A 27,687-nucleotide genomic window follows, 5' to 3' on the forward strand; every position below is an offset into this window, starting at 1 on the left:
TTGAGGAGAGGAGAGGAGAGGAGAGGAGAGGAGAGGAGAGGAGAGGAGAGGAGAGGAGAGGAGAGGAGAGGAGAATAACCTTATGATGCTTAAATCAACAGAAAATTAAAAGTTCTAGAAATCTAAATTAGTAATTTAAAGGTATATTTTTCATTTCATTTTTCAGAACTTTAAGCCTGCTATTTAATGTGTTATTTAGTCTGTTAAAGTTGTGCCTTCTTTAAGAGCAAAAGGATTAATGGTTTCAAATTTCAGTGCGTTGACCTTTATTCAACATTAAAATGCTTATTTGAGCATTCTGCCATGGTACCAGTAAGTCTCTGTCTAATGAAAACTGTAAGGGAAAGAAAGTTTAACTCCCATACGTCCACGGATAAAATCATTTTGAAGTACGAGGTTTAGATGATCTTTACCACACACATACAAAGTTAACACTGATGCAAAGAACATTAAAATCAGAGTATACACACTATTATTCTGGCTACAGGTTGGACACTAGACCAATATTAATGAAGATGGTGGAGAATAAGAACAGTTAAGAGCTCCTGTTCCCAAGTTGCTGCTCTGATTAACATAGTCATGACAACAACTGTAAGCAAAACAGAAAAAAAGCTATTATATTTATATAAATATACAAATATAAATATATTATAAATATAATATATATTACAAATATAAATATATTATAAATATAATATATATTTATATATAAATATATGAATATACATATATTGTATTTATTGCAGTTTCTTCTGCAATAAACTACAGAAATCTGCTTCCAAATACCAAAAGCTTGAAGAAAACCAAAGAAGCAATTTGCATATGAGGACACATGGTCTAACACAACAAATCAAAGTAAGGAATAAGTGGGCAAGATTGATTTTGGGTGATGTTGAATAAGGTAAATTGTAAACACATTGGCTGACTTGGCAGAAAGAGCTTGGGGATAAGTTAAAGGCAATAAAGAGTCTGGATGCTGCTGCAGACCTTCAGGGCACTTACTGAATGCAGATAAGAAAGTGCCTTTACAGGCAGGAGGAGACTGAGAAAACCAGGACTTTGATCGCACTGTGTCTTTACTACTGAGATACTGATTAAAGTAACAACTATGCAAAAAGCTATGGAGTGGGACATTGTTCTCAAGGCATATTTCCATTCTTCCCTAGCTATCTGAATGTATTGCACAATCAAGTGCATTCTAGGAAATAAGACATACAGAGATACCACAAGCAATACATTAAGACTGAAGCTAATTCTCAGAGTGTTTTGAGCTATCACATTTTAAAACATAACAATAATTTAGCTAAGAATTAAAAAGTGTCATATCTAAAGTGACTCATAACAAATAAATTAGATACAGGACAATTTAGAAAGATCAACATCAGCTCTGCAGGTATATGAACGTTTAAGAGTATAGGAACAGTAAACAAGAAATTCAACCTATTGCATGATAGATAGTCAATGCAAAAGAACATGAGCAAAAAACATTTTTTTGTGGCTTTTAAAGGGGTTAGGTCCATTAGGCATCAGTGAATATTTCATATTCTGATTCAAACTTCTTTTGCAAATATTAATAGAACTCCCTCCCCAAAAAACAACAAAGCATGCCAATGTTTTCCTAAAAACAACAACAACAACAAACAACAAAACACACACACACACACACAAAAAAAAAAAAAAACAGAACTGCAAATACAATTCAAAATTTCTGTCTCTTAGAAGTCTTCACTAACTGCTAGCCCTGAACATAGAATAACTTCAGGCATCCAGTAAACCAGACTGGAGAAGTCTGGATTTATTTAAATGAAAACTTTACATAAACTTAAATTACAGAAAGAGGCATGCAAGCAATTTATACTAATAATTAAAAAAAGACGAAAAAAATAATTTAATGTAAATCTGTCACTGTATGGTTTTCACACAGAAGATGAGACTTCCAATGTGAATGTCAAATGTGAAACAGCATTTTGTTCATCCTAAAGGCAAGACAAGACATGCTCACAAGTGAATAAAAGGAATAAGCTCTGGGAGGGGGAAGAAAAAATGTTCTGGAAGCACTAATAAAAATATATCCTGTTATTTTATGAGATCCTAAAATTTAAAGTGATTGTTTTAAATACATTTTTTAAATCACACTAAAAAGCACAAAAGCTTTATTTAAATATATATATATAATCAATCAGTAAGCAAGTGTAAAAATAAAGGTGCCTTCCGAGAGCGCTGGTGACTGAAGAAATATACAGCTAGTTTCACTTACTCAACAGTGCTCTGAAATACTCTAGGAATCATTCTGGATAGAATATACATTTTTAATAAATAAATAAAAAGAAATTCCCAAATCAATTCAAAACAGAAACCATGCCTAAAATCTTCACCAACTCATATCCACAAGTACATGTTTTTAACATATCCTTTCTCAATAAGTTACAGTAATAAAAATCACAAGTTCTAACTGAGCTCTCTGAATTTATATAGGTAAAAGTGATAGTACTATATACATGCCATCTATTGCAAGGAATTAGCTTCCAGAACAACAACTGGTGAATGCATCCACTGTGCTACGTATCTACAAGGGATCTACAGATTGTTGTTAGCCTATACACAAGGGATCTACAGATTGTTGTTAGCCTATTCACTAATTTACTCCTACTTTTACCATGATTGTAGTCTCTCATATACAAAAACTATTGCTTTCTGAATCAAAATATCATTTGCCATATTTCGATATCCATCCCATTTCAAATTTTATGCTATGCAATTTTAAAAAGTACTCTGAATTTATCTCCAGGGCCTATGTATAGTATGTTGGATTTGTGACATGAAATAAGCAAAGTGGTAAAGTACATTCCTGCTTTTGCTGATTCTCAGCATAAATGTTTCCTCCTCTCTTATCAACTCTCTGAGCACCAGCATGCTACAATCAACTTCCAGCTAGTTAGTTAAGATTCTTGTTTGCTTGCTTTTCTTCTCTAAATATAGCATCCTCATGGGCATATTGATCAGTGACTAAAAGGAAAAGCAAACCCCCACCAAAATAAAACCAAACCGAAACAACAACAACAAAAACACACCCTGGATGAAAATCCTTTTTCTTTTTCTTTTCTCTCTTTTGTTAATGATATATTTTTAAAGGTCCCTTCATCTCTTCCTCTACCAGAAAAACATACTACTTGATGTAGTATGTTTTTTAATTAACGAATCTAAAACCATTCAATACCAACCTACCTAGAAGTGGAAAATATCCCGCTATAATTCAGCCTCCAGCGTTTCAGTGAGGTAGCACACACATGCTGCCATTACTTTCTCAGCTGCAACATGGAAATGCTACTCAAGGAAATTTTACCAGTCAACTGTGCTAATATATTTCATACCACTGTGAATAAAAGCAGAATTTGACACACTTCTTTTTGGTCATAAAACACATGGATGATAGGTAACATACATCTATAATTGCACAGGACTCCTGGGTCTTTACTGTCAAGTTGCTTGTGCAGGAAGGGTTAATTTCAGCTGAAATTTTGAAAACCACTTCTCACCCCTCTGACCATCCCTAAAAACACAGAGTAACAATGGTAGCTGAAAACAGAGCAATGCATATTTAGCCTGCAGTGTTATATAACCTGTCTGTTAACAAATGCAAGACACAAAGTAAAGTCATGTAACCCAATTGAAATAGTTCGTACTGGAGGCTGATTTCCCTTGGGAACGGAAACATCAAGTAAGAAACTGAACCAGTTAAATATAACCTTTTTAAAGGGCAAAAGAATTCAAAGGTAATCAAGGATTTTTTTTTTTTTTCCTCAGAAGGGCATTTATAATTATATTCCACTTTTATTTATAACAACCCTTTTAATGTTAGTACTACAAAAGAACTCCACAGAAAGCCAGTCTTGTTTTATATAACAGGATTCAATCTACACATGGTTTTTATATGCAAAACATGCTTGACACAAGCTATATACTGAAAAAAATACATTTCCCTTAAGAAATAAGGAATACATTTTCAAAGTGTTTCTTGAAGATTTAGCTATGTGCCTTTCACTAGTATTGGGGGGAGTCTAAGGAAGAAATCTTTACCTTTTACTTTGAGAAAGTAATAGCATATGACTGCACGGGATGCTAGCGAGCTCAAAATCTAGTGTTTAACTTCCTTTAGTATCCCAGAATATGCTTAACATTTGGTTTTAATCAACTAGTTCTTAAGGATTGAGAAGCAGACCAGTTCCTAAACTGATCTTTTCAGCTTTCTTTCCACTGCTTGGTATGTACAAATTCAGAAGTAGAAATGAGCTAAAAACTCATGAACTGCATTTCAAAATTCAAAGCAGAATGTCCAGGTTGTTTGTGATGAAGCCATGTAAGAAACCTGTGTGAACATACAAGTTGTGTGCTCACATTGTGTTAGAACAAAAAAGACTGGGAATTTCAGAATGGGATCAACAGGTGTACAAACCCAATGAGAAGGAACAAGGGGGAAAGACAGATTTGGTTGGCTCAAGTTCTCTCACGAAACAGGTCTGCTGGATGCAATGGAAATTCATCAGATAGAAACCTGTATCTGTGTATGCTCCTGTCATCTACAAGTCTACCATATACTCATGTATTATCATGCTGTAATCTGTTGCCTTTAAATGTCAAATAATAATAATAATAATAAAAAAATTCTAAATAACAAAATTACAGTCATGGCACAGCAAGGGTTTCTCTCAAGTTACTACGTACAGATGAAAAAGATGCAGAATTTTCCCAGAATGTTATCAGTTATTTACTTATCCCATTGTTCTTATTGCCCAAATACTTGCAAGTTTTATTACACAAAAACACTTGTAGAAAACTGCCCTACAAACACTATTCCATGAATAAATAAATAAATAAATAAATAAAAATAATTTATTCTCAAAATTAAAGACGTGTCTGAATAGTGCCAACATGAAGAATTCCACTGTGAATTCTAATGTCCATAACTGCTGAAACTAAGCAGAGAAACCCTGAATACATGCAAGCGCCAAACACAGGTGACAAGGCTGGACTTTTTTTTTCTACAATGGACAATCTGTTGATACACTAAGAAACTAGTATTAGGAGATGCTTTAGTCAAAATGCTGTAGGTTATTAATCACAGCTTTGGGGTTTCTGACAGGATGTTTTGATAAAATAAATCTATTTTAAGTGACTGTAATGAAATACTAACCCGTTTTTGAAGGGCTTTTAAGATGTTTTTAAGAAGTTTCAGATCAAAGACTCAGTTAATGTAACCTCCATGCATTAAATATTTAGTACTTATTCAGTCACTTGAGCACTCAGGCATCTTGACATTGTAAGAGGGGGAAATGAAAATTGAGTTTAAGTCAGTTTTGCACAGTGGGATTTTTCAGTTTTTATGTTAAAACCCCAGACATGTAATTTTAATACAAAGGGGTCTATTCTTTACCAGAGTATAGGCACCACCCATTAAGAGAATTCTTTATACACCTGCATAGATGGGAGAATAAATCCTCTACAGACCTATTTCAGTGGAAACTGTTGTGCTGTGATTAACATCACTATTGAACATTATTCTGTCTCCTAGCTCTCTGATGAGTGAAACCAAATGTACACACTTCTCTTCCCAGAACAGATTAAGGACTTGCAAGAGGACAGAAACTTAACAATGGCAGCTACGTTTAAGCAAGGTTTTTCAGACATTTGGATTTTTCATATGAGACATTACCCCTTTGTGACATTCCTAAATTCCAACAGTAGCTCTTCACTGTTTCATGTCTTTCAAGGGATGTGCTCAGAAGGTTTCAATAAAGATCAGGATGATGGAAATAATCCTGTTTTGGGATTTATTAAAATAGATGTCTTGGATTCATAAACTGCAAATCATTAGGGGTTGGAAATGCAGCACTATATATAAATTCTGCAAGTTTTCAATAATCTTGTTTCTTGTGAAAGTTCACTGAATGTAGTAGGAACTTGCAGATGACTTCAAACGGAATGAAGGCACTTCTGAGAGCATTTGTTGGCATACTTGCTGAGAATAATGGACAAAAACAAAACAAACAAACAAACAAACAAAAAAAAACCATTAAAATGGCCTTTGAAACTATTGTCGTGAATTATCATTGGCTTGTCTTAATATCTGGTTTCAAAATCAAGATAGCTATTGCTTATTTCAATTCTATTCCACAGATATGTGGTCACATTCAAGGTTTTTGATATACACAGTTCTGATAAGGCTCTTCTATATCACAGTTATTTATGATCTATAAAGAAAAGGAATAACCCTAGCTCCAACATTACAAACAGACAAACAACAGAAACAAAGCAGTTTTGCATATCTTTCATTTATCACAGACATTTTTCCAAAACACACAGTGGGATTGACGATGATTGGACCCTAATTTGAAGTTCAAAAAGCTAAAAATGACCTCTGAAGTAATGGTAGCAATACTTATTCCCAAATCTGCTAAGCACCATCATTATGTGACCCTATTTGTCACAAGTGTCTTCAGAATGCTAGGCAAGCACAAAGACTGTATGTCATCATTTGCTCATAGGTGACACTGAAAGACAAACAGCTACTGAAAACATCTATGCGTATCTTATGTCAATTAGATGACTTCATCTATTTTTCTCAAAGACTTATGTCCAGTTTTCTCTTGCTTTTACTCCTGGCCATGGATCTGGTGCTTCTGCTTTATCTGGACATATTAAATTATATGAACCTGAGGTACAGGTAAGTGCATGGTGATTGTACGTGAAATAGGCATTTTTTTGTACATAGCTTTAAAATTTCTTATGCATGGTTGCTTTTGTACACACAACACTGTGAGAGATTTCCAAATAGCAAACTATATAAATGAAGGCTTCCTCTGCTGAAGAAAAAAAACTATGGTAGAACTGTCCTATAAGAAATACAATGTGTTTTTTGTTGTTGTTGTTGTTTGTTTGTTTGTTTGTTGATATAGTTAAGAGTAGGAACCTCTACAGAAATCACATGATGAGATAATAAAACCAAGCTGATAACCAAAGAATTTAGTTGTGTGAAAGCAGAAGTTTAAAGCCGTTCTACAATTTTATAAGTGAATGCCATTCTCAAAACTAGCCCAAAGCTTAAGGAAAGACACAATTTAATAATTTGGTTAATTCTGAAAAATTATAATAATAATAATAAAATTAAAACTGAGAAACCTTTTTGAATGTAATCTAGAAGGACCGTTGCTGCAATGAGACATTGCACAGGAGAGGTCAGATAGCTCTCCCTGCACCACTGCCTCTGTAACAGACATTACACTCAGAAGGAAGGCAACTTTGATGGAGAGAGAGTAATGAGACTGTGACCAATGCTTCAGTGTAGGTGTCATGAGAAATGAAAGAAACAATGGATGTATATTTGATAATAGTGAAAAAACTGTAAAGGCCTTTGACAGACTTTATAGAAACTGAATGCAATATCATGAAACAGTATTTGACTGTGGCATTTTCAGATACTATATGGAATTGTAAACCAAAAAAAAAATAAATAATAATAATAAAGGAGGTTTTCCAAATTAGCAACAGCAGTACTGACTAGTAGGCAAGAAAAGTGAAAATGATCTCTTGATATTTTTTTCCTCATAGAAATTCATGCCATTCTAATAGATTCCAGTTTATTGTTAGGTAGCACGTTTAAGCTTGCAATCAACACAATCTTCTGAAATCAGGATATATCCATATGTAATGCTTTAAGGTGCAAAAGAAGAGATTTTTTTTTTCATGCCAATCCTAGGCTAGAACAAGAGAAAATGGACATCTGAAATGAAGAAGTCTTGGCTATGTGTAATCTGTTTATGCAAGAACTGTTTTACTCCTCTGGCATTCAGGATCATCAGTAGTAAACAAAAACAAGTTTTACCCAACTGTGACATGGTGAAGGTGGCTCCTAAAGAGATTGGACTCTGACTGCCCCTGGAACAAAATCTGCAAAATTTTGTATTCTTGTTGGCTGCAAACAGGGATGCAGATGGGTAGGCCTGGCATAAAGAACATAGTCTGAGTCTTCTGTAAAGAATTCTATCCATAGTCATTGTCGAAATACATCTGCCATCAGTGGTACACTGGGAAGTTATGTGTGGTCAGGAAGATATGATGATGTGTGATCATTTCCAGAGGTTTACTACAGACTGACTATCATAACGCATAAGTTTTGCAGTAGGCTATGGTCATCATCTTACAATCATTACAGGGTATTTTTGAGTCAAAGAAAGAAAACATTCAAAGTCCAAATACCATTGTTATTTCTAGCAAATTTTTGTGTAGTAACAATTCTTGGAGAAGCCAAATGCTCTGAATTGTCTGTTTTGCACATGGGTTCCCTATTCTGTCAAAGACACATGCATAATTTGTTTTCCAATAGCTTATATAGTCTGGGCTCCTATCAGAGCATAGGTTATCCTATATCTTAGCACATGGACTAGATTTCAAATTACATTCAGAGACTTCTGAAACTAAGATGATACCTTTTGTGAGCTAGCAGTTTATCAATGTTAATCACCACCAGACCATGATATTCATAAATGTCTTGATGTGATTCAGCATTATTACAGGCACTGTAAACCAGTGTGAGCATGAAAGAAAAGAGCATATCTGCATTAAAAAATATATATATAGACATAAAAAGTAGGCATTCTCTAGGTTGTTTAGGAAGAGTGATTATGGAGCAACTGCTCTGTGGTCAGCAGTTACAGGAAAGAACTTCTTTTCAGAGTAAATGGAAGAAATAGATGCATTAGAACAGGGAATGATTTTGAAGTGTACTTCTCATTCATTTCTACCAAAATTGTGCTTGATACTGGAGATTTTGGAAAGTCATCAGTTTACCTTGCTTGGCATTTACCTGATGGTTCATATTAGTGTTGGGAGTAGAGGTTGTTGCTGTCCAGGAACTTTGCAAACTATTCTTTTTCCTTTTTTCTAATGAGCAGAGAGTATATTTTGTATTTTGTAACAATTTAATTCATTGTAGTTCTGAAGGAATGAAGTTCAGCTCTCTGAGAGAGTTCGTATTTTCCTCTAACTCTCCGGGAACATGGAAAATCTGAGATTCCAGAGACCCCAGCTACTCTGCTTCATTACTGTCATAGCAACAAATGATCTTGAAGCACTGCATGCAACATCTATAGCCATTTGTATTATAGCTCTAGATACTAACTTGTTTTTGTTAATGGCTGGCATGAACTAGTCTCTGTACTCTTTGGAATTTAATTGATGAACTGCAAAACAAATGGTTATAGTTAATAAAATTATATTTTGCCATCTGTGTCCAGTAATGAGAAAATCTGAATTATAGGAATGAAAAAGAATGAAGTTTTCTGCCAAAAAGATCAATATATCCCACCTCTTTGTCAGCATTAAATTAGATGTTATATGTTGCTACATATTCCTCTCATTGGTTGCTATGGCTAATGGGAATTTCAGCCAAGATGGACATGTAAGAATTCTGTTTGACCATGTGGAATATATTATCTTTTTCTTTATCTTTTCATGAGTCTGTGTAATATGAGTCTAAAATGTTATTTGGTCTGAGTGCACCCAAGTCTCATTTATGGGAGGATAGCCATGGAAGCTCTGCAGTGTTATTTGTTGTTACAAAACCTTATATATTTCTATAAACAAAATCTTGTAGATACGTGCAGTTTTATTTCTAAAGTTCTGAAGGATTTCAAAATCGTCTGGAGAGGAAGGCCAATCTGGTGCTGCCACAGTATTGTGTAATGATGAGGATAACAGCAGAAATGTATACCACTGAAACACACATTTCCTGAGTTCACTTGCTGAGCAGTTTGTTCTCTTAGAGTGAGAATATATACTGTCTGGATTCTTCATAAAGAGGCCACTGCAATTTAAAAATTAATAATAATAATAATAAAGCTTTTTAAAGTTCTCTGGAACCCCAGAATACCATTAATTCCTGTAAGAAGAGGAATTCCTGCAAGAGGTCCTCAAGTAGAAGATACTTTGTGTTGGTAATGACTAGAGCATGGTAAAGGTCCAGACCATTTCCCTTAACCTTCAGAGAGGAAGCTAGACTACAGGGCAATATGGAAATTATGCATTTCCATTCTCTGTAGACAAAGAACATTCAATGCCTTTGTACACTCTATTGGGAGTAGTAACACTATTCTTGTCCTATCCTTTACTTTTCAGATTTTGAAATATTCATAGTTTGGATTAATATCAATCTTCAAGTCTAAAACAAATCTTGATGCAACTCACTGTAGTGCAAAAAAAAAAAAATCCCCTATTTTTCCCAGCACAGTACCATCAACCTCTGTTTTAGTCTTCATCTGTGAATCTATAAAGTGCCCTTAATCAGTCATCTCCAACATTCCTGTAACTTTTCCATCAGATATAACACCTTACTGGTCGTTTTGCTCTCTCAGAAGGCCAATAAAAAAACAGACCTTAAAAAAACAGGTCTTGAATTGCATGAACTGTGTAAACAAACAGTCTCCATTTCATAGTATTTTCTTGACTCTGTGGACCACATTTTGAAGACCTCAGCAGTTGTGAATGGGGCCTAGTTTCCAAAACATCAAACTACTTTTAGGCATGTAACTATCAAAAGTTTGGCTTCAATTTTATCTGTCAAAAATTCTGAAAGAACAGGTTTGTATTTTCATTTTTCAAAATTGTACGTGAAAATGTGTGAGTGCCTCGAAGAGAAAAATCAGGTACACTGTCCATGGTCCTGACGATGGTTCTAATCAGGGGGATGGATTCTGAAGGGGAACTCCTTATAAACAAACTCTGTTTAATATGGATAAGCTCAGAAAATGAATATCAGTCTTTATTACATATTGCTTCTATCTTGTTTCAGTTTCCGCAGTAGTCTCATTACCTATCAAGTGGCTTAATGACACTATCATCAGAAGGATGTTATGAACCTTAACTCTGACATTTATGCACAATTTTTGAGGCTGTCATAGCAAAAGCTCTAAAAACAAATCTGGATTTTCTCTAATAGACACAAGAATTTCTCCCATTCCATATTTCAAAACTTCAGCTTTCATAAATATGGAAACTAGTTAATATTTTAATTTTGAACAACTTAAAAATAGTAAAAACGATATGCAGCTGTTACTAAAGAGCTGGGAAGCTGATGGAATATATCATGATGGATATTAATGCATTAGTATAATCTACCTTAATGAATCAAGTCTAAGTGGAAAATACATATAAAACAAATTCTTTAGATCTGATTTTGAGAAAGTAACATTCCTCTTAAAATTTTAAATAATTAAGACTAACCGCAAAACTGGATGCAACTAATGGGAAACTCAAAACTAATGGGAGAAATCTCATTTCTGGAACTGATTTCTCTTTTATGTGTACCTATGAAAATCCCTGAAATCGATTATATACCTCCATTGACTTCTTCCATGTAACACATTTATTAGAACATCAGATAAGTTAGTTCATAAAAAACAAACTTTCCCTAAAAAGACATGTCCACAATTCTAAGGAATTCTGAGCAAAAACTTTTCAATGTGGGCCTACAGGGGACTTTTTTTTTTTTTTTTTTTTTTTATAATTGAAAGTGTCATGTAACTGAGACCTTTTCAATCTGTGTTCATTTCTTCATTTCTCAGATTGTTCTCTGCTGCCACAGTATGGTGCTCATTTGCTGTTTGAAAACATGAAATAGAGACTCTTATCAGGAATGCAGTTCTTTTCATGTATCAATATCATTGGTTGCTATGTAGTATCTCTTTTGAGGAGTAGTTAAAATGTTTTAAATTGCATCTTATATTTCCTAAGTTAAAAACAATGCAAACAAACAAAAAGCTTTTAATTAAGTACCTACAGCTTTACACTGAAAATCTCGTCTCCTCATGTTATTTGTATGTTATTTTGTATATGTTTTGTAAATACATTTTTTTCTAAATTAAAATAAATTTGAATATACTTGAAGTCTTTAAACAAAAATAACAATAGTTTCCCTTACATGGAAGCTTGATGTTCTTATTCTTTTCACTATTCTTTGATTCAAAAACAGTTTCCTAATAATGTAGAAAAGTAGGGGCCACTAAACCCACACTGCAATCAAGGCTATAAACAGTATCAGCCAACTGTGCTTTCTATAAATATATTAGGTTGTGGTGAGCCTTATTTCTTCTTTTCAAATGCATATATTCAAATACTTAAAGTCAAGAGTAAGGAAACACTTAGCCAGCCTGAGCCATGCGAACTACACTTTCTTGGTCTATGTTATCTGTATCAAAATCTTTTCTTATTTCTTTATTTTCTCATTCCTATGTGATATAAAGTTATAACCCAGATTCCCTTCTGACATAGAAAGTGAAGTGTTTTTTTAGAGACAGCTTTCAGCCTTCAAGGCTTAAGGACAACCAAGATAAAGTCTTACTGATCATCTGCAAGGCAGGGATAAAGAACACTAGGATTAGCATTGATCTCTTATGCAGAAGGCCTCAAGTGCACACCTGACAGGTTCTCTACAAAAAAAAAGACTGGTGAGCAGTGGTGGGATTCACTTCACACATGGGCATTCAACATATTTATAGAGAGCTGCAAAAAGGTTGCAGAGTACATTACCTCAACCAGCTTCTCCCCAACAAAATGTGGGCAAGTGGTGAAACATCCAAAAATGTGGTAGCAGACAAATGCTTAATGCTTTCTTAAATCGAGATTTCCTTTTTCCTTTTTTTTTTTTTTTTTTTTTTTTTGATGATGATTTTCTATTATATACTCTTACAAGAGGGAAGATGAATCTCAAGAGAGTGTGGAAAAAGGTCTTTTAAAACACTAAAATCCTGTCTGAATGTGACAAAGATTTTTTCTAGTTGCTTATTGAATTTTTTTCTTTTTTACATTATTTTTAAAGGGGGAGTAACTACCTGTAAGTATCTCACCATCTTAGATAAAAGTCCTAAATACCTTGTTCAGTGGGAATTTTATAATATTAAAATATTATTTGAAACGACATGTACCTCACTGTAAATCTACTTTATTACTACACTGCAAGGGGTGAATGAAGCCGCTGGCCAAGACCATTGGCTGCCAATGACAGGCAAGAAAACTCTTTCCATATCCTACCACCAGATCTCTTACTTAGCTCTCAGCCTCAGTGCATTGTACATTAAGGTGAAATGTTAGATATGCAAGACCCTGGGAGCTTATTGAAACACACGTTTAAAAATAACTGAAATATAAATCAACCAATAAGCAGATCCATTCATAACAGACTGAAGACATCATTTCTTTTTACTTCATAAGAAGTATGTTTGGCCAGAAACCTGGGCTTAAAGTCTAAGATTTATATTTTTGTTTTTCTTTGCTTTATTCAAGTTGGTATAGTGTTAGTGCAAGACAATGGCAAAACATTAGGGCACTGAGCCTTGATCTTGCAAAGTGTTGATTGTTCTGACCTTGGATCCAAAGGCACTTTTACACACATTTAAATTGATCCCATGAACTTTGTTAATTACTTGACCAGGACTATTTAACAGGCTTAAATTTATTCCTCTGCTTAAATGTTTTTCTGCATCAGAACAAAGTACAGTTTACACAAATTATGTGAATAAGATTTTGCCTAAGGTATTTATAGATTTTAATACATTATATTTACATTATATAGTAAGTATAAAGCTAAATCAATAAATAGTATTTTCTTTGGTTAAATTAAAAGGCATAAATATAAACCCCTTTGCCTGAGCATACTTTAACGTTGTTAGATAAGCCTTCAATCCCAAGATCTCATCCCTATAGGTAAAGAAGGCCAGGCTAAAAATCTTCTGGGTCTACAATTGAAGAACACATTAAAATGGAACTCTGGTCTCACAGATGCATTACACAGTCACTACTCTGGAGATCTAAATAGAATCCAACTCAAACATAGTCAAAATCCCAGCAGAGTCAATGCAGTAAAGTGCTACTGGGCAAATGCGTCTAATAGCTCCATGTAGCACGATTTCCCCTACATGCAAGTACGTTCAGCATCACTGTCTACATGGTAATTACTGCCTAATGCTGTGCTACAAAAGAGGGAAAACAAATTTATCTTAATGGGAGTGAAAGAAGAATGAATATAATCCAGGGGGATTGCTGGTTTCTAGGGCCACCTATCTTCTGTATGTCCTTCATACACTTCATACTCCACTCTCAGACAGATGGCTTGGTTTTGGGGTGGTCCCGTGTGGAGCCAGGAGTTGGACTCCACGGTTGTCATAGGTCCCTTTCAACTCAGGATATTCTATGATTCTAAGATTTGTTACTTAGCATTAGATAAACAGCAATATATGTGGATCCTTCTTGAAATGATTTTTCTATAGGAAACAGTGCTTTTTTTTCTGGAATATAAGAGAGAACCAGCTTATATATGCATTAACTTTGCACAATATTAACTGTACAGAATGATTTTAATGCATATTTTTTTTTCTAAAACTATATTTTTCTGCCAACTTAAACCAAAGCATTTCTTGTTTTTACCATGAGCAGTTGTATATATCCTAAAGACAGATGGCAACTTGCAACAGCAACAGTTTTGCCTGTCTTTCCTCTCTGTGATTCCCACAAGCCAGTTTATCTTTTACAATTTCCTTTAAATTCTAACAAAGAAATTTGCCTTAAAACTGATGATACAGAACAGTTCCCTGCTATTTTTCATGTTATTTATATAATTTTTCTGTTAGCACGTGCTGTGGTATTATATACTATAAATCATGTTTTATTTCAGAAAGAGCTTTTGGTGATATTATTTTTAGGTCCAACTCTGCTTCTGCTGATATCCAAACCAGCTAAGAAAAGGTTTGCAGAAATACTTAAAATCTCGTTTCTAGTTTTGGAATAATATCCATATTATGAATCATATGGAAACAGCAGTACTATATAAGTAAATAGGTACACCACTAAATAAAGAGAATGTTCCCTGAATATATGTGTAGGTGCACTTTTGCATTTTAGAGAAATGAGAAGTTGGGTTTACTTCTTTTTATCATTATTTCTGTGGCCTTTTTCAGGCTGAGTAAATTGCCACAAATTACATTTAGATGACATTTCAACCTACTTGCAGTCAGATCCATTGGAAAGTACAGAATCTGATACCAACATGATTTCCAAGGTATGATACATCACACTGAAGCCTGTACCTACCCTTTTTTTTTTTTTTCTTTTTTAAGATGAAACCTATACTTTTCTTTTATAGAAAAGTTATTACATAACCTAACACTGAACACAGAAATGGGAAATTTAACCTTAGGAAAACTGTCTATTTTCTTTGCCTCATGCTTTAAAACAGTCATAACTGAGCAGTTAAAAATGGACCAGTAGATATCAGTAAAACTGATTAGCTGTTTTAACTGGGGTACCCAGTCATTTAGACAGCAAATAAGGGATATTTGATCAATGAACCAGCAATATGACATCTGGTGTGCACCTTCACAGTCCTGGGGCCTGATTCTGATCTCTCTGATACCAGCACAAATCAGGAGCATCTTACGTAAATTAAAAGCATTCACTGAGGTGGTGGGGAGTCAGAATGAACCACATTGTGTTCCAATCTGTTTCACTCAGTATCTCATGTCTGACTTCAGAGACTGGCTTACTTACAGAGCTCTACATTAGACATATTGCCTACTTGTTTTAAAATATGTATGTTTAATATTTAATTTAACAGGATTCCATATTCTAGTCTCTGTGCTCTGTGGAAGTCCCTTTGAGGCTTGTGGTTTATATGTGCAGTTGCAATACTCCTCAAGCATAATTTGGTGGCACCATTGCCTAATGGGGTGAAAGGAAGTATCTGTCTCCAATTAATCTTGTCTGTCTTTAGAGTGAGCAATAAAAATATTGCCAAGCAAGTGGCAATTTGTAGGAGCTAAGTCAGGCTCTCCAAATCTCATTTAATTTAGTATGTGAAATAGTGAAATGCTGATAGAAGTACAGGTCTCACCCATTGTCTACATACTTCAAATATACACGACTAATTTAGACCACCATCTTCAAATGATGACACTTAAGAATTCTGCCAACTCTGCAGTATAGTTTATAATGATACACATACTATTACTGCAAATAAGATGTTATAATTATCATAAACTGAGCCTCTGCTTATATATTCACAGACATATGAGAATTATTTTTCACTATATTATGCTGTATAGCATCATCTAATATCTGCCAAGATGACAGACACATCTGTAATACGCAAAAAACTAACTGCACAATTTTAAAAAATGCTCACAGATTTTAAACTTATGATCTCTTTGGACAATCCACACCAAGTCTGAAGTTACCTAAGGCCAACAATGGCAGAATGAAAGCAGCAGTTTAAATGACACCTGGGTGGCCGTCATAGCTAGCTTGCAGGAGAGACTATTTTCAAGATCATTTGGCACATCTAGAATGTGGGATAGCTCTCTGAAGTAAAGAGTTTAAGCATTAAAAGGTCAGAAATAGAACAGCTAAGCTATCCATTCACACTGGCAATGGGAATCTTTGCCATTTGGCTCTGAACCACTTTGCCATTCTGCATCCTAACGACAATTACATGTCCCATACTGATATTTTACTTTCAATTTTCATAGAATTAGTGAAAGCATTTAAGGAGTTAATGGAGGCATAGTACTTTCTTTAGAGAAAATATGAAATTAGATTAGAAATTAGATTGCCTTGAAAACATTACATGCAGGAAAATGTGCACTCAGAAAGCCTACAGGAGCAATCATCTAAGCATGGTTTCTTGTGACTCACATTTTACTGTTCCACTACAAAGAAAAAAATAACCACAAAGATCTGTGGCAAGATTCTGTTGTCTCTAAGAGGCACAGTTCAAAATTTCATAATCCAGGAGAACTGAAGTTGTTTCAAATCATTCTCCATCCTCACAATCTTAAACTGTTACAGGGAGCTATAAAAGCCTCCTGGAATGAAACAAAGGATATTGGTGGCTACATGGCAGCTTGGCAGAAATGCCACAGGCTTTTCCTAGTATGCTAACCCTGATTGAGCCCCACACCTGGCATGAGGACTTCAGAGTCTGTCCTCAGAAGGCGTCTTTAAGTTTCCTTTCTCCGTGTACTACCAGGGGTATCACTCCTTCACCAGGAATAGAGCTTTTAAGGGCCTCTTTATGCCAATCTCATTCCTCTTATCTTACATAAGGGGCCAGAGCAGGGATAGAGCTCTCTTTCTTAGCTCTAAATCTATCCTATATGGCACGCAATTCTCTAAAGTACAGCCAGCTTCTGCTTTGATGAAGCACTGTGCAGCGAAGACTGAAGGATCCTGTTTTTCACCATTTAAAGATGTATGATAGCAACAAAGCTCTATGTTAAAATATTTAACTCGCAGAGAACTTATGGAAATTGTCTATTCAAGCTCAGCAAAGACATTAAATTACCAAGCTGTTCTAGGACAGTTGTGTGTGGAGAAAAGCCAGAAATGCTCTGAGATTGTAATGTTACTTACAAAGATTACAGTGCAAGCCTGATTCAGAAGCTTTTTATACATATCAGCATGGTGAGCTGTAAAATGTTACTATATCAATTTCTGCAAAACATACTGTGTGTGTACATATAGATATAAAATCAGGACTTATACGCAGCACATTTCCTGCCACATTTTGAATGGCATCTGTTTGTTTAGTTTGCCGAAATATGAAAAATAATATTTAGCAACTACTGGTAACACAATGTTAACAAGATTTAAGACTATAGCTCTGTCTGTCAAAATGCAGATAAAAGACATATCTTTCTATCTCAGTGTTTTAATCAGTAAGATCTGTTTTTGATGAATATGCAAATGTGACTGTTTATACACTGTTTTCAGAGTGAAAGGAAACAAAATCAGTTTTCTGATAGAATTAATGATAGCTCTGTCCTCTAAGATTAATAATTAAAACCCTACACACATTAAAATGCTCCTTCCTCATACCCTCTGAAGATTTTACTTTTCTTTATTTTTTTATTTTTTTTAATATCCCTTTCCCTTGTAATTGTTTGTCCTCCTAATTGGAATGATTAATAATTAATGTCAGTTCAGGGATATTAAATAGTCATCTTTAGAACAAGAACTGTACTTAACTGACAAAAGGGTTAAAAACATGCCTTCTTTTGTTAATTCTGTTTTACTCTTCACTATAAGTTGATTTTTTCCTAAAAATTTATGCCACCAGAGGAAACACAATAACCTGTTCTAATGGTAGAAACCCATTATTTATTCTAGTGCAGGTTATTCATATGATTTTATTCTGATTTTCACAATATATGCTGAGATTCTTTTCAAAGTCCTGGCTGCCAGGACCAGCAGCCTTCATAAGAATTGCATCTTTCTTTTTCTGACAGACACACACACGCGGTACAAGTTTAGACCAAATCAAATCTCAGAGAAGAGATTAAGACTGTGGAACAAGTGCATTATAAAGTCTGAGAAAGCAAAAGGGGAATAAGAAAAATATTGCTGAAATTTTGTTTTATCTGATGATTTCTGAGTTGATATGGGAGTGGCTGAGTCATGATTTCCAAATCCTCAGGACAGGAAACATTTCAGAGAAAGGTTATAGCAAAGTGAGCACAAGTTCAACCTTACCATTAACCCTCCTTCCTGTACCAAAACTGTAACACATTTCATTTTCATGTGCCCACTAGGTTCTATATTGAGATAACTAAACCTCTTTTAATTAAAACCACTAAAGCAGACTTTCTTAAGGTAAATAAGTAGTTTTAAAAATGTTTTTACATTATTTTACTAGAAAAAGCTATATTGTGGTTTCAAAGATACATATTTCTTTCCAAAGAGAAAAGCTCTTCCATAAAGACAAATGGACAGAACATTATAAAAATCACATTTCTTCAATAAAGCTGTTTCAGTTTCATCCTTTAACGTCTTCAGAGGAGTATTGATCCTACATGGGAATTTCAGCATTGTCTTGCATATCGTAAAGGAAATATTTTATGTGAGATTAAATTAGCATTTGTCTATATTTCACTATGCAGGTAAGCTACTTCATGTGTCATTGATAGCAGTAAAACAAATGTTTGTGCGTGTGTACCTTAGCAGGGAAGATGAATTATACTCTGTAAGCATTTAAGGGTAGACATTCATAATGAAGCCTGCTAGTTGGCAAACATGCCTATTACTTACCACACTGAGTCCTAGCAGTTCTCTGCAAAAGTAGTCCATGTTCCTCCTTTGTAGGTTGTCGAGATAGTGCTGAAGGCGAGTATAGGTGTAGGGGTAGCAGTAAGCAAACTGGTAAGTGTCATCCTCACGGTCAAAGCAAAACGCAAATGACATGACATAGTTCTTCCTGTGGTCCGGGCAGTGATAGTAATACACATTTTTAGAGGGTATTCTTTGCCTAAAAAACAAAAGCAACATATATATATTGACATATACACACATTCATAAGAAATCTGAATTAGAAAGCTATGTGGGGTTTTTATTTCCTCTCAAGTAAATTAAATGAATTAACTTGAGCAGTGCAGGAGCTGGTGAGCAGATCCCAGAGACTGGGTTTCAGAGCTCTCATGCAGAGGACTTCCACACCACAGCTCATGCTGAGCTCAGCTACTGTGCTAGAGTTCTGGTCATTAGAGGGACTGTAGCTCTCTCCAGGTGACTGAGCTTGCAGTGTCACCATAGCAGGGGACAGCTTCACACAGCCACAGAAACCCACTCCCAAGCTGCAAGCTGGATGCACAAGCAGTTAAACTATCAGCTCTTTTGCTATCGAGCTGTTGCAGCCTCATCACATACAGGCTTCAGCCAAACCTCTGGCTGGAGTGTGGCTACATCCTTTGATACAGGACTGACTCATCAGTCAGTGCACAGACAAGGCATAATTTGCGAAGGAATGTCAGTACAAGGCAACATTGACACAACTGTTACAAAACTTCAGGATAGTCAGGATGTATCAACACCTATCCAATGAACTGAGGAACAGATAAACTGTTAAGGGAAAACAAACAACAAAAAATCTTTGGGTATGGAAAATAACTTGGTCCTGAATTAGAAATTGAAGGAGAAGAGATTATCTGGTCCTATTCCAAATTAAATTGCTGCCCTCCTCAAGAGTTCTGGCTTATAGTGCTGACATGATAAAAATGAATATAAATGATGGTAAATCATTACTGCAGAGACATTTATGTCATTGTTATTAAGCTGGTATCTATTTAAGAAATAAGAAATGTTTGCCTATCTTCCACCCAACTTCAGCCATTCTTTTATTCCTAAACAGAAATGAGCAATATTTCAGAGGTACAAACATCCTACGGACCAGAAGTGTTCAATATTTCTGTTTGTGCCCCTTTGCCATTTTATAGATGGATTTTCTACCTTTATTTAGACAGGAGATTCTCTAGTCATGCCATGTACTTGTAATTTGATGTAACTAACTTACCAGTTCTGTTTGGCAACAAAACACTGTGGTCCTGCAGACTCTAGCTGATTCAATTACACAACATTATAAACGGGTCTCATCTAATGATTGGAGCAGATCTCAGCTGAACTAGCATCTTGGTGAGGGAAAACATAATAAGATTTACAGACATAGCTGTAGTAATGTGCCTCTTTGTAATAGTTCCGAGAAACTGGTCTACTGCAGAGCATCAGTTTTAGCCTTTCATTGCTAATATGAAATAGAGGACAAAACCCTCTCATTATGCAGAAGTACATGTTTGCCAATTAGCAGCAGTTAAGGAGTCTGATCAGCAAGACTCAGAAGCTACAAAGAGAAACAGAAAGGAATTGAGATGTTCTTGAAAAAGTACAATAAAGAGCCAGTGATGCAGTTAATTAGACTTGAAATAAGAATTTATTTGCCCCTTTTATTGCCCTGGTTCTTGAACTTTCAGGGTTTCAATAATTTGCTTCAGCATTTTTGGTTAAATAAGACACTTGCTTATCATTAATATCTGAAAATGAATTTTAAGCCACAAATACGAAGGACAAAATAAAATAGTTCTTTTTTTTTTTTTTTTTTTTTTTTTTTTTAAGTAGCAGTAGTATGGGAAAAATGCCACCAACTGTCTGCATGCAGTACCCTAACCTAATGGGTTTCTCCAGTATCTTAACATATTTCTATCGTTCACCCTTACTCTGGAGTGCTATAGGACATCCCTCATTTGATCTCAAATCAAGCAGATGATATGGCAGTGGGTAAATGTATTCCAGCTCCCAGTCCTCAAACTGTAATGCAAGTTTAAACAGTATGTTGCTGAGCTGTTGAACTTTATTTGTTTCCAAATTAGCATGGGAGAAATAATAAAGGACAAGCCTCAATTTATGCAATAAAAATTTCATGTAAAATTAGACCAATAGGAGGAAAGTCGAGATTTTAGAAAGGCTAATGTTAATTGAAATTCATTTGCTGATAGTTAATGTTTAAATGACACATAGTTCTCCTTGGTTCAATAACTTTCTACTTTTAAGCAAGTTGAAGACAACTTTGTTAATGTATTAAAGGCACTTTTGATATTTTGTTCCCTCTCCCCTTCATTATAAAAGCTAAGCATCTGTTTTATTATCCACTTTGACACATCATTTTATGGCTGCATTTGGCTATTATGGCTAATCTTGATGTCTAGGACATCTGGTATTGACATTTCACTATCTGGTGTCTGACACAACAGCAGAAACCATCCTCAGTTCCTAGGCTTAAATTCACCCTCTCAGGGCAGAAAGTGCCCAAACTCTTAATTCAAACCATATCTTCCAAAAATAATTATAATAGTACTCCTGTCACTGCGAATCTATTTTTATCTCTCCTAGCACTTTGTCACTGCTAATCTATTTGTGAGTCATATAGAGAAAGAGAGTTAGTGTTTAGATACCAACAACACATCTTTACACAGAGAAGCCTAATCAGATTGAGATCTTATCTGGGAATTAAAGAAGAAGGGGAAAAAAAAAAAAAAAAAAAAAAAAAAAAAAAAAAAAAGAAAAAATGAGACACAGATATCACCAACTGAGTTTTTGATAACGAAAAAACATTGCTCAGTTCTTGAATTAACCTTTGTGTCCTAGACGCACTATTGTTTACTCTTTCCCTTTTTTGTTCTATGCCTTCTGGAAAAGGACACCCACACACTGTGGCAGCAGCTGCTCCTATTAATTTAAAGCTATTACAAAAATTAAAATTAAACCCAATTACTTTGGCTGGTTTATAGCCGGGGAACGGCTTAGTCTGATTGTTCCCTCTGGTTATGGACAAAAACAATATTCCTACCTACAGGCAGCTGCCAGTGGAATACTAATGCATCTGGGCCTGGCAGGGACAGATTCAGACTGTGGAGTTTAACTGCATTTCTTACCAGAGAAAAATATCTTATCATGGATCTGCAGAAATGCACCAACTTCTTACACTGTAAGTCACAATGAAGCTGATTTGTAGTTAGAGGTAAGAAAGAAAAACGAAGCTTAATACTCAGATTTGTTATTTTGCATTTCCAGGCAGCTCATACTAAGGATTGCACCCTGCTAATTGATACACAACTGCCTGAATTTCCTTGCTTCTGAACAGTTATTTAAAGGAGAACCAGCCTGATTCTTAAGTGAAGCCACAGAGCACAACATGCAGGCCACTAATTTACACTCTGTTTTTAGAAATATATTTACAGAAATGAAGCTTAGTATTTTACGTCCTTTTGAAACAAATTCAGGATGCTTGTTCTTAAATACAAAATTATTTCTGTCAAAAAATAAAATCAATAAAAGAGGAAGAAGAAGAAGGAACCCCAGAATGGAAATTTTCCCTATATTTTTGACTCTTATGGTCCAGTGCCAGTCAAAATTTAACCCAGTAGGTTTGAGTACCTTCTCTTCTCTTGAGTATCTGACAAGGATACACTCTCAACCTAGCATATTTGGTACTGTTAGTGTGCAAGTACACACACTTGTTTCTTTCTGTATGCTTGCCTCGTTGCTGTCTGCAGCCAGGACATTTACTCTGTTTTGGTAGGGTGTAATAAGATCATATTTTTTAGTTTATTGGAAAATTTGGAGCCCTTGGTCAGAGTCAAAAGCCTGATAACTTCAGAGGCCCCAGGATTTTACCCTTTGCTACTACAATAGGCAGTAAGGGGCATTACACATAAGTGACTTTTGAAAAGTTTATCCTAACTATACTTCGATTTTAAAAATAATTTTAATTTTAGCTCTAGCGTAGCACATCTTTGAGCTTAAACCTAAATTTTATGCCTTTTATTGTTGTTTCCTCCCTTTCTACTACTTTAACTCCCAATTTTCAAAAGGAAATAAGTCTTTGGGGAACAAACACTGGGGGGTGATGCGGGTGGGTGTCAGTTGTTTTCTAGGTTCTAAACACACAGGGTTGCTAATCAAAGACCAGAGCCCTTATGTGGTATCACAACACAACTAATTAGAAAATAACAATTTTTAGAGGGCCATTTTCCCCCTATTGCATGACTAAAGCAGAGAGCTCTTGCCCAGCCAAATTTTCAATGACTTTAATGAGCAGCCTAAACAGTCTTTGGACCGCTCTTGATATGGCACTCATGAAGTAATTATTCAGTTCCTTGCCTCTACAGGATTGGGTTAGACATATCACAGTCAGTAGACTTCAAAGTAAAATGATGATCTTTGGAGGAAAAACAAAAAGCTGCAGGTGCTGTAAAAGATCAATGGCCAAAAGAAAAATTATGTGATTGGACTTGCACAGAAATGCTCAAGTGGATCTGACTGAAATGTAGGGCTAGCTGTGGTGACACACTGTGGTGATCATTTTCAATTGCCATCAGTTTGCAGGTGTAGGGATGTAACTTCACAGTTTTTGCAAATTTCCAACCTTTCTTATATCATTCATAAAGGCGGGACTCAGTCACTATCTCAAAGGAAATTGTACCTAAATTTTAAAGAGATCTGAAGCGCAAAATGTAATTCTGATTTTGAAAATAACCTTAAGTTATTTTCAAGGTATTGACTCTACCCAAAATACTAGATCTAGCTGTTCCTTCCAAGTGTTCAGATTTTATTCTTAAAGCTAGATGTCCCTATTTATTAACTGCAAGAAATCCAACAAACTCTGGAGAAAATATAAGGAAGTTAATCACGCACTGCAAACTCCTCTTCTGGGAGGCAGCCTTTTCAAATTGAAGGCCTTACTGACTCATTTCTGTTAGTGTAAGACGTTATCTTTCTTCTTGTTTATTCTTGTTGACAAGTGGAGATGACCATCTTCAAAATTCCTAGCTTACTTATGACAAAATAAGTTTATACCCTTTTTTTCTTTCACAGAATTTTGTTTGATTCACAGAGCATGGAGTGACAGTGAATATGTCGTGTGGTGTTAAATATTTTTTGCAGAGAACTGAATGGTTTCTGGCATCACAAACTCAGTTTTAGACGCTGCAGCATAAATCCTGCTTTTATTTTTGCTAATATTTCTTAGAATGTTATCTGAATATTTTTATCATCTTGCACACCTACTGTGAAACTCAAGGTTTTCCACCTATACAGATAGCTGGTTTCTTCTTATTATTGCTAATAATGTTTTTTGTTTTGTTTTCTTTTTATTTTTTGTTTGTTTTTAAACAAAACTGTATCTTCAACACAGTGCAGTGTTAAGTAAAATTCAGTGGTGAGGAGAAACAATAAATGGAATATAGCAGTGGGAAATGTCCTTTGTTTTGTGTTTGCAGAATATTGGCAAAAACATAGTGCTTCTCCATGGGCCAGCCTTGCAGGTCCTATGATAATACCAGTAACAAAAGCATAATGAAACTACTCTACATAAAACCACAGGGTATCAGTAGAAGGTACTGATACTACAAGTAGGGTATCATTATTCCAAAGAGTGGTAAGAAAAGGCTGAGGAAAGGGTGTACCTTGTGGGAAGAATAATGAAGCAGTGTAGAATAGTCAGGAAGTGAGTCCCTACTAGCAGATCACCATCATGAGATATAAAGCAATGCTTAAATCCTGTTCCTGGATTCTGCCAAAAATGAAATCATCACCCTTTGACTCACAAAAATAAGTATAACATTATAAATGTGACAGCTGTTAAATTATGACCTAACTAAATTATGATCTGAAATAATTCTTTTAAAAAATGACTGAATGACTCTTTTAAACATCTTCATATAAGACAGGGCAACGCTGGTGAAGAAAAGTGTTGTTTCAAGTTCTCCAAACCTTAACATAGTTTTGTGTGAGGTTTTCTTTAGTATTGTCCATCACTTAATAGTCTATATACCCTAAATACAAAACATGCTTACTGAGGTTCAGACTTGGCACAGTGTCCTCTTTTGCCAAAAACACTATAATATGTCTTAGGGAAGGCATCAGTTGTCAGTGAATTCCAAAACCTTTTACCAGAAGCAGGTACAAATTAGGTTTCCAGTGGGCAAGCAGCTGATTTACCTTCTTTTCTCCCTCCTGCCTACGTTATAGCCAAAACTATACTCCCTCCTCCATCTTTTGTTTATTCTGTCCAGTGGTTAAAGCTCATACTGCAGTGACTTTCCTCCAAAGCAGTAGCTCTAATACTGTAATTATTCTACAGAAACTCTGTTTTAAACCACGGGGATAATGAATAGTGCAGATTTTTTCTGCTGTTGAAATATGATTTCCCTACTGACCACAGGTGTTCCAGCCATGTATTGCTTCAATAGCAATATCTCTATGCAGTACTTATAAAGGAAAGAAGAGAGGGAGAAAAGCTGACTTTTCACACAAATACTCAAACAAGAAAGGAACACAGTGGAATCAGCCATACATGCTTTGAAGAGGTCATAAATGCAAGACAAGGAAAGAGGAGCCAGCAGGGGCCAGCATTTCTGTCCAAAAATGCAGCTACTGGGGAAGAAACATGGGGTTAAACTAAATAAATTAAAGGATTTAAATTGGAAAAATTAGAATTTTTGATAAGTAGTTCTGGATAAGGTAATGAAAGAAGTTGTGGGTAGAACCATTTCAGAATGCTGCATCACTGCCATTACAGAGTTTGGAACACGTGGAAAAGAAAAATGAGGTCTTTTGGAAGCAACTCAAAATAGAGTATCCACAAATACTGTTCAAGAAGTGGAGAGATTTAAAAGAATTAAGTCAGCATGAATAATGTTGTACTAGAAAAGGTGAGGACAAGAAATGCTCCACCTCAGCATATAAATCTGAAAAACACATGGCAATGCTTGTCCTAGCTATGACCTACACCAGACTCCAGCCATAAAAGAAAAAGTCTACTGACAACTTCAGAAGACAGTTTGAATATACCAATATCAAGGAGAAATAAGTATACTAAAAAAAAAAAAAAAAAAAAAAAAGAGCACATCACTGGGAGACTGAGAAAAGACAAGAACAGCACACTTCAGGCATACCGGCTTCAAACTGGACAGAAACAAGGTATTGGAATGGTTTAGAATAAATTACCTTTTTGGTCTTTCCCTTATCTGTGCAAATACATATGTTTGAAAGAATCCAGTGTACTAGTCAGATTTTTAATAAAAGGCTACTCAGTTAAAAACAGTTCATGCCTATTAAGAACCTCTTCAAAAGACATTTATTTCAATTAGATTTTCCTCCAACAGCTGGTTCAAAGGAATTCCAAGGAATTTCACTAAATGATCATCACCCATCAGCATACTATTTTTGTCTTTTCATGTCCAAATTCAGTATTTTACCCCATTATTCTTTCTTCTCTCCACCATAATCTGGTATATAATCCCTCCAGATTATGTTTACTGGAAGACACATATTTATAGGATCATACAGGCTATAAAATTGAGTACTTGCAATGTTTGGAGCATGTGTTGCCCTGGGAACAAGGGATCAACCTCAATCCCAAATTCAAGTCCCTGGACTGCACAACCAGTAGACCACTGGGTCAGCTCTAATAGCCTCTTAGCCTCAATTACCTAATTAGCCTTTTCTTCACTTTTCTCTTCTCTCTTTCCCATCTGCTCATCTATTCCCACCACTCCCTGTTCTTCTGCAAGAATAATTTTTAAAATCTATGTTAACTTCATTTAGGTTATTCTCAGGTGACTTCTCTTCTATGAAAGAATAATTTATCAGTCTCTTAAGAGCCCCAATTTCAGGAAGTGTTTCAGTAACGTCTGAATTTTAAAATCCATGTTAAAAATGTGGATGATTTCACAGTCTAAATACAAAGCTGAGATTGTTAATTTATGTCATTTTGATGTGAAATTTAACTACACTACCAAAGGAAGGACAATGGATATAAAACAGGTTTTTACAAGTTGTAGCTTGGTTATTGAGCTGTGTTTAAGAAGACCTGAAACCCTCTGGAAGCCTGAGCCCTCTCAATGCATAGTATTCCTGTTAAGGATCAGAGCATCTCTGAGAGCTGATGATGTATGAACAGGATAAAGACAAAAGAAAACAGGAAATTGTCACCACAGATCAGACTTGGTTAGCTGGGCAAACTTACCCATAATATTGTGCTTTATCCTATCCTCTGTCTCCACACAATGAAGCCTGAGTTCAGTAATCCATTTTTAATGTCTCATTTCTTACGCCTTCTAGCACCTTGTTCACTTTTTCCACCATAACAACATCTCGAGTAGTTTCTGTTATGGAACTGCCAACAGCAATATTCTGTTTTTTCCCTTCACTTAGAGGACAAAAATTTTGTTTAGCTTCCTCCACATATTAACTTTTCATTTATCGAGCCTGAACTTCTTTATTCAAGTAACTTCTTTAGATCACTCAGAAGTTTCTAACACT

General features: G+C 35.2%; 1 protein-coding gene across 10 annotated transcripts in view; it reads right to left on the minus strand.

Annotated features, from left to right (window-relative positions):
- BEND5 (BEN domain containing 5) overlaps nucleotides 1–27,687 on the minus strand; it is a 921,457-nt gene that overhangs the window by 535,099 nt on the left and 358,671 nt on the right. For 9 of the 10 annotated variants that reach the window (XM_035333426.1, XM_035333424.1, XM_035333425.1 and 6 more), the window contains one exon: nucleotides 19,126–19,342. In XM_035333426.1, coding sequence (XP_035189317.1) covers nucleotides 19,126–19,342 — 217 coding nt within the window. Of the gene's footprint in view, nucleotides 1–19,125; nucleotides 19,343–26,370; nucleotides 26,376–27,687 lie in introns of those variants that run through there. The other variant, XM_035333431.1, reaches the window with a different exon arrangement.

This window comes from Oxyura jamaicensis, chromosome 8 (genome assembly GCF_011077185.1).
Source record: "Oxyura jamaicensis isolate SHBP4307 breed ruddy duck chromosome 8, BPBGC_Ojam_1.0, whole genome shotgun sequence".
Lineage (NCBI taxonomy): Eukaryota > Metazoa > Chordata > Aves > Anseriformes > Anatidae > Oxyura > Oxyura jamaicensis.